This window comes from Pan paniscus, chromosome 7 (assembly GCF_029289425.2).
Source record: "Pan paniscus chromosome 7, NHGRI_mPanPan1-v2.0_pri, whole genome shotgun sequence".
NCBI classification, from domain to species: domain Eukaryota; kingdom Metazoa; phylum Chordata; class Mammalia; order Primates; family Hominidae; genus Pan; species Pan paniscus.
The window spans coordinates 28,926,480-28,934,967 of NC_073256.2; the positions used below are offsets into that span (position 1 = coordinate 28,926,480).

At 38.0% G+C, this 8,488-nt stretch overlaps 1 protein-coding gene across 1 annotated transcript; it reads left to right on the forward strand.

Moving 5' to 3' along the window:
* Positions 1-2,016: 2,016 nt before the first annotated feature.
* Positions 2,017-5,800, forward strand: LOC134730863 (beta-defensin 106A). Its single transcript, XM_063606544.1, has 2 exons — positions 2,017-2,103; positions 5,552-5,800. Exons 1-2 carry the CDS (start codon positions 2,055-2,057, stop codon positions 5,698-5,700), a joined length of 198 nt encoding a protein of 65 aa, XP_063462614.1. The 5' UTR covers positions 2,017-2,054; the 3' UTR covers positions 5,701-5,800.
* The last annotated feature ends 2,688 nt before the right edge of the window (positions 5,801-8,488 follow it).

The window sequence follows — 8,488 nt, forward strand, 5'->3', positions numbered from 1 at the left end:
GGAAAAGCCACTGAGTCCAAATCTCTATGGCCAAATTACAGTCCAGTCACAAAGATATTTTTCTGTGAAATCAAAAATATCCAAATATTATACTTGGAACAAGAGAAAGAGAAGAAGATAAGTTAGTGAACTGATTTTTCAGACAATTCTATTTCTGCCACTATCTCTGTCCCCTCTTTGCCTCCAGACATCAGAGAGAGCTAACAGCGGCAGAGTTCCTAAGAGAAAAAATAATTATATACAAGAGATTTAACTTACCTGATGGAAATGGTTGGGAAAAATCAAGTCCTGCCTGGCACCCTAAATTCAAAACAAAATACATTTTGAAAATTAAAATCAACACAGGAATTAACACTGTATAAAACACTCCCAACTTCACATGTGACATAGCATAACAGGAGACAGTAGATCACAGAGTTGCAATCTTTATTCTGTTTCTCAAGGCCAGCATTCCAGGTAACCAGCAAAAACAAATTACAAAAAAAAAAAAAATACACTCTATGCTGTTTGCTCTTAGTAAATGTCACTGTAGGTCTAAGAAATTCCCATGACAGGTGCCATGAGAGCTTGACCATTAAGGTCAAACATGGAAGAATCAACAGGCTTTATAATCTGCCCAATCAAAATCCCATCCATTTTTACTTACCTGATGACAGTTGAACCAAAATGAAGAACATAGCAAATAGAAAAAAAAATGTCTTCCTGATCAGGGCCATCTTTTAGGGAAGACTCTTCAGAATAGAGATTGGGATTTCCTTGAGAAGACCCAAATGAGAGGCTCATTTTTATTTAAAAGTAATGGGGAGATGCTCTTGATCCGTGAAGTGAATCAATAAAACACAATTATATGCTCCATTTCCCAGGATAAAGGGATGATATCATGGATAATAACCCTTGGCATCCAGAAAGCCTTTTATTTTGGGGAGTCTAACTGGTGTAGTGGAAAGAACACCAGGCTAGAGGTTGAAAGAGCAGGGGCCATGTGAGTTTCCACCATACTAATGCAGGGGCCAGAAGATAGTGACCCCTTTCATCTCTTCCAGCTTCTGTTTTCTGGGAGAAAATAAGAAGCCACTTGCAAATTCTGCCTGCCTCTCAAAGTGTTGTAAGAATCTAGTATGATTATAATGCAAAAGTGTTTTGAATATGTGGAATGCTTGGAAGGAGGCCTGGTACCATGTAAGAACTCAATAAATGTGGACTCTCACTTTTCTAGCTTTCATTTTTATTCTCTACAAGTATCACAGGGAGAAAAGGAGGGGTAGCAATCATTTTGTCAAGTTAGCTCTAAAACCCCTTTCCTGTAAGATATCACCTCACGCACCAAAGCCATAATTACTGCATATTTTAAAATCATTAAGGACATGAGTATTGGCCCAGATGGGTGGCTTATGTCTATTATCGTAGCTTTTGGGAGCCTAAGGCAGGTAGATTGCTTGAGCCCAGGTGTCTAGGGCAAGGCATGATGGTTACCAGCCCCTTGCTGCACCAACAGTGCCATGGTACAGGTGAGCAGCATGGCAGGACCAAGCACGAAAAGCGTGCAGCATACAGCAAGATTCACATTTTTTAACAAATATATGCTTAGGTCAAGCCCTTTGCCAAGTTTACAAAGCTCAAAAAGACTGAATCTGGAATTCAGATTCCACTTCACTACTGTTCATCAGCTCTTAACTGAAGTATTGAGATATTGTATAATTACTCCCATTTTACATATGAGTAAACCAAAGCTGTTCAGGAACACAGCCAGGATTAGAAACCAAACTACTGGACTCCAGATTTTTTTATTTTTTCTGTGTCTGCCCTACTCTGTCCTCCCTTCATCCCCACTTTCCTTCTTGAAAACTTTCCAGAATCAGAAAAATGATGAGCTGTAGACTGAGTGACACCCACTGAGGTTGGGTGGGCTCTGCGCAGCAGAGCATGGAAATCCTCTCGTTTCTGCTAAGCCTCACTGATCAAGATGTTACTTGGTCTGGAGAAATGTATAAATGTGGGTGTTTGCTGCTCTTTCCTCATGGACACGGTGCTGATCTCTCAAGACCCACCCAGTCATGAGGACTTTCCTCTTTCTCTTTGCCGTGCTCTTCTTTCTGACCCCAGGTAAAATGGGCATCTTTACAGGGAAGGTGATCGGAGGTGGTGTCCCAGAGACAGGGTCCCCTTCAGTGAATGCCTGGGCGTGATCAACCCATCTACTACAAGAGGTGATATCCCCCAACGCCTCTTCTGTAATTCCTTTGCATTTTACATTGTTATCTAGGAGGGGCTCTCACAGGTTTGAAAGAATAAAAGAAGGCCAGGAAAGATGCCTTTTGGCATCCCATCTCATGCTCACTAACAAAAACAAAAATTGAGAAAAAATTAAAAACAAGGACAGCAGTCTATGAACCTTTTAAAATGTAGTTATGGTAGAGATTGAGACAGGTAAGGAGAAGGGACAGGTAAGGATCTGAGCTTAGAGACACCTATGCACTCATGCCAGTCATGGCAACAGGTAAAGCAGCATAACTTGGACTGCCATTTCTTGATCACATATCATGAAGCCAAGTACTGTGATGAGAGCTTCACATAAAATGCATCTAGTCTTCCAGTGCCAGCGCCTTTAAGGAAAACTCTGTCTTACCCCTAATTTAATGGAAGTTAGAGAAAATCTTTTTGTGTTCGAAGGTCCATTTTACAAATTTTATTACAGATGCAGAAATTGTGCCTCAGATGGGCTCAGTGCTTCTCAGAGTCTTATAGATAACCAAAACAAAGCCAGGGTAGGAGCCCAACTGTCTTGCCACAGTAAGAGGCATTAAAGACACCCTTCCCATATCAAAACTCTCTTCATTTTCTCTTGCTCCTGGGAATCTCCAGTGGCTCCAATTGTATCCTCTTCAAAATTAAGGCTTAAGACCAGGCTCATGTGAGCCTCCAGAGAGCTGAAGAAAGGGATTCTCAGAGCCCACAGTAAGTCCCAATTTGTGCCAGGTACCAGTGATATACGATCCCAGGTATAATGCTCAACTTTTCACATCAGCTGCTCATAGCTCTGGTCTGTTTTGTGACAAGCCTGTGAGAGTAGATTCTGTGTCAAAACACGAGGATCTAGGACCCACAGTGACCTATGCCGTATTCAGGCCACTGGTTTTGATATGCACATTCGAAACTGGCCAGAGGTATCTTTTTCAGATCACTCATACTTATTATATAATAAGTCAAAAAAAAGATGTTATATACTACAAAATTATCTGTTAGGTAAAACTATAATTATAAAAGTATAATTAGTTACTATAATTATTATGTAATTACAGATACTTATCTATAATTACATAATGCTTGTTATATAATTATTAGATAATCTAATAATTATCTATTAGATATACTAGAGTATAATACTATAATATAATAGTATTAGAGAAAATCTTTTTGGTTTAGTATAGTATTATAGTATAGCATAGTATATACTATAATTATTTACTGATGTTACAGTATGGTATTTTACTAGTATTATATACTATATAGTATTGTACTAGTATATATTTTTTATATATATATATATATTTTTTTTTTTTTTTTTTTTTTTTTTGAGATAGAGTCTCACTCTGTTCCCCGGGCTGGAGTGCAGTTTCACAATCTCAGCTCACTGCAACCTCTGCCACCTGGGTTCATGCGATTCTCCTGCCTCAGCCTCCTGAGTAGCTGGGATTACAGGCATGTGCCACCTTGCCTGGCTAATTTTTTGTATTTTTAGTAGAGACGGGGTTTCACCGTGTTGGTCAGCCTGGTCTCGAACTCCTGACCTCGTGATCCACCCTCCTCAGCCTCCCAAAGTGCTGGGATTATAGGTGTGAGACACTGCACCTGGCCAGATACTATATTATACTAGTATATTATTACTAGTAGTATTATATATTAGTATGTAGTATAGTATATATACTAGTATAATGCTCTAGTATATAGTATAGTATACATACTAGTATAATACTCTAGTATATAGCATAGTATACATACTAGTATAATACTCTAGTATATAGTATAGTGTATATACTAGTATAATACACTAGTATATAGTATAGTGTATATACTAGTATAATACACTAATATATAGTATAGTATATATACTATTATAATACTCTGGTATATAGTATAGTATATATACTAGTATAATACTCTAGTATATAGTATAGTATATACTACTACTATGATAATATAGTATATACACTATACTATATATTAGTGTATTATACTAATATAGTATATATACTATATTATCATAGTAGTAGTATATACTAGTACATAGTATAGTGTACATACTAGTATAATACACTAGTATATAGTATAGTATACTAGTATAATACACTAGTATATAGTATATATACTACTATTACACACTAGTATATAGTATAGTATATATACTAGTATAATACTATAGTATACACTATTATACCAGTATATACTATAATACTAGTATTTTTATAGTATATACTAAGCTATACTATGATACTATACTAAAGCAAAAAGATTTTATCTGAATACCACGCTATAGTCTATAGTATAGTATTATATTAGTATCTGCCTTACAGTAGGGCAGAGAGAACATAGACCCCTGCCAGTGAGAGCCAGAGTTCATCGAGCTTTGAAACAGTGGAGTATTTTCACTTATGAACTGATGTGCTGATCCTGGATAATCACTAGTGCATATGCTGGCACTAATCCACCTGGCGGTAAGTTTTAAGTAGATTTGAATTAGGCACCTTTATATGTTGACATTAAATGTATATACATTATAGTATAGACATTAAATGCAATCTCTGTACATCTGATGCCTTCATTATATATACACAAATTGGGCAGCTCTAAAATGTTGATCCTGATAAGACGTGCTGTCTGTCCTTAACTTGAAGCAGGCTGCTCTTGGGACTGCTACTGATAAAGCCCTAAGGTGGGAACTGGAATTCTCCGCAAAATGAACTGAGAAAATCTTAGAAAAACATTCCCAACATGCTGCACCCTCCTTCTCTAAAGCACAAGTTTTCCGCAGTCGTTGCTTTGGTGAATATGGAGGAGAAATCAGGCTGAGCCTTCCAAGCAAGTTTCTATGTACCACAGTAAATTCATTCTCTTTTTATATCTTTATCCCTTCCTTTGCTCTGGTCTGGAGCTATCTCCTCAGTCTCAGCTCTTGCTCTACTCTCACCAAGTAGCAGCCTCTGAGAGTGCACTAGGAAAATTAGCAGCCTCTGGGAGTGTTTATGGGAACAAGTTGATAATTATCCCCAACAGATTTCGATTAAAGAACCATAGCTTACATTTCCCAAAGCTCCTACACAGCTTGGTCTCAAATGCTGGAAGACAAATGTATTCTTTACGGTATTTCACCCTGTGTGACTATGAGACTGAAATATCAGATAAAAATCAGGTCCCCTACCATCTCATCTACCAGTAGGATATGGCACTATGACAGCTTGTGAAAAAATCTTCACCAAGTAGTCATACAACTGTATCTGGTAAACATACATGTCTGAAAAGGGAATTAATCCAAATGGCTCCTTCCCTCGTGTAGCCAAGAATGCATTTTTTGATGAGAAATGCAACAAACTTAAAGGGACATGCAAGAACAATTGCGGGAAAAATGAAGAACTTATTGCTCTCTGCCAGAAGTCTCTGAAATGCTGTCGGACCATCCAGCCATGTGGGAGCATTATAGATTAATGCAGAAGATTTAGGTTTCCAGAGAAGCATACATAACCTAGCTTCTTTTTACTCTTGCCTCTGCTGTAGGCAGACACTTTAATAAAAATAAATGACTGTCTTTGCTCAGTTTGTCAAGTGTTTCATTTAGAAAGGAGAACAACACTGCCTGACCTTGATGCTCCCTCCATCCCGGTTTATTTTTCTACCATTCTGGAGTAGATAAATTGTCCCAAAGCCATCTGATATTTTTCTTAAAAGAGGACTAGAAGAGACTAGAAATCAACAAATCTCTAGCTTGTACTCAGTCTAGTAAGTTGGCGCTTACTAACCTATTGACATGAAAGAAGTAAACAAAAGAAAATAAAGAAAAGAGAGAGAGGGAGGTGGAAAGAAGATGAATAGGTAGAGAAATGAGCACACTTTTTTTTAATACAAAACAAAATTTTATTCTTTTTTTTCCTTTTCTTTTTATTATACTTTAAGTTCTAGGGTACATGTGCACAATGTGCAGGTTTGTTACATATGTATACGTGTGCCATGTTGGTGTGCTGCACCCATTAACTCATCATTTACATTAGGTATATCTCCTAATGCTATCCCTCCCCCCTCCCCCCACCCCACAACAGGCCCCGGTGTGTGATGTTCCCCTTCCTGTGTCCAAGTGTTCTCATTGTTCAATTCCCACCTATGAGTGAGAACATGCGGTGTTTGGTTTTTTGTCCTTGAAACTGGAAACCATCATTCTCATCAAACTATCGCAAGAGCACACTTTTTAAAAATTTTTACCATCATGCCATATGCCCACATAAATGAGCATACGTTTACATGAATAGCTACATGAACGACAAATTGATGGATAGGCAGTCCATTTATCAAAGACTTTTATGTGTCACACACACACCTGTCTAAATTAATCATCATGACTCCATATCTTTAATTGGGGCTAGTTAAATATTTTCTATAGACTTGTTCTCTACACGTAAGTCTGAGATAAAATTTGCTGACAGGCAAGGGAGTCATAATTACCTCTATGAGTCTCAGTAACTCCAGTGATTTAGACCCTCTTCCCCAAATCACTGCCTACGATTTTCCTAGGAACTGGCTGACAGTTTACCTTCTGATTCTAAGCCTCAAAATTACTGTTATGGTGGGAATGTGTTCTTCCAAAATTAATGCTGAAGCCTAATCCCCACTCTGGTGATTAACAGATGAGGCCTTTGAGGAGGTGATTAAGCCTCAAGGGCCCTGCCCTCATGAATGGAATTAGCACCCTTATAAAAGAGGTTGAAAGAAACTGCCTTGCTCCTTCCACCATGGGAGGACACAGCGTTTGTCTCTTCTGCGATGTGAAGGCTGAGCAACAAGTTGCTATCTTGAAAGCACAAACTGGGTCCTCAGGATATAATAAATCTTTTGAGGTCTTCCAGCCCCTAAAACTGTAAGTAATAAATTTCTATTGTTTATAAATCACCCAGTATAAGATATTTTATTATAGCAGCATGAATGGACTGAGACAATTACTTAGTTTAAGTAAGAATTTCCTATCATGTTTCCAGTGCTTAAGAGTTAGTTTTGGTTTCCTGCTGGCTCAGAAATCTTGCCTTAACTCCCCTTTAATTTTTCAAAGTCGAAAGATTTAATTCTATTAGAATCAATAACCCTTTCATGAAAAGGAAGTTTTAGTTACACTTTCTATTTTGAGATAATTGTAGATTCCTCTACAGTTCCAAAAATAATAATAATAATGCAGAGAGATACCCAGATCTTTTACTCTATTTTCCTCAATAGAAACATCTTTGTAAAACCATAGTGCAATATCACAACCAGGTTATTGACACTGATGCATAACATTTCCATTATCAGGAGGACTTCTCATGTTACCCTTTCAGAGCCACTCTCTTCCCTCACACCTCCACCTCCGTCTTAACCCCTGTATAAGTGATTTATTCTCCATTTCTACAATTTTGCCCTTTTAGGAATGCCATATAAATGGAATGTATATATCCTTATTAGACTGGCTTTTTTCAGTCAGCATAACTTTCTGGGGATTCATCCAGGTTGTTGCATTTATCAATAGCTCTTTCCTTCTTATTGTCGGGCAGTATTCCAGGATACGGATGAACCACAGTTTGTTTAATCACTCCCTCATCGTAGGCCATCTCTCTCTCTCTTTCTCTCCCTCCCTCTTTTCCCCCACTTCATTGCCTCCTCTTCTCCTCTCTACCTCTCCTTCTCTTTCTCTTTTGCATAGGGATATCTAATTGTTCAAGCACCATTTGTTGAGAAGACTATTCTTCCTCCATTACATTACCTTTGCTTCTTTGATAGAGAGGAGTTGCTTTGATCTTTTCTGAGCTATCCATTCTGTTGTGTTTCTCTGTTTGATCTATTTATTTATTGCTTCACCACTCCCACACTGCCTTCATCATTGCAGTTTTTTAGTGAGTCTTGATATAAGGTAGTGCAAGTTCACTGTATTAACCCATTTTCACATTGCTATAAATAAATATCCGAGATGGGGTAATTTATGAAGAAAAAGAGGTTTAATGGACTTACAGTTCCACACAGTTGGGGAGGTCTCACGATCATGACTCAAGGCAAAGGAGGAGCAAGATATGTCTTACATGGTGACAGGAAAGACAGCGTGTGCAGGGGAACTGACCTTTATAAAACCATCAGATCTTGTGAGACTTACTCATTTTCATGAGAAAAGCACAGAAAAAAAAAACCCCGCATGATTCATTTATTTCTCACCATGTCCCTCCCATGACTCATGGGGATTATGGGAGCAAGAACCCAAGATGAG

Bases quoted from the DNA above. Each gene is read 5' to 3' on its own strand.
- LOC134730863 (XM_063606544.1), top strand. From the start codon at position 2,055: ATGAGGACTTTCCTCTTTCTCTTTGCCGTGCTCTTCTTTCTGACCCCA. The intron at 2,104-5,551 runs GTAAAATGGGCA...TCCCTCGTGTAG, and splicing joins GCTCTTCTTTCTGACCCCAG to CCAAGAATGCATTTTTTGAT.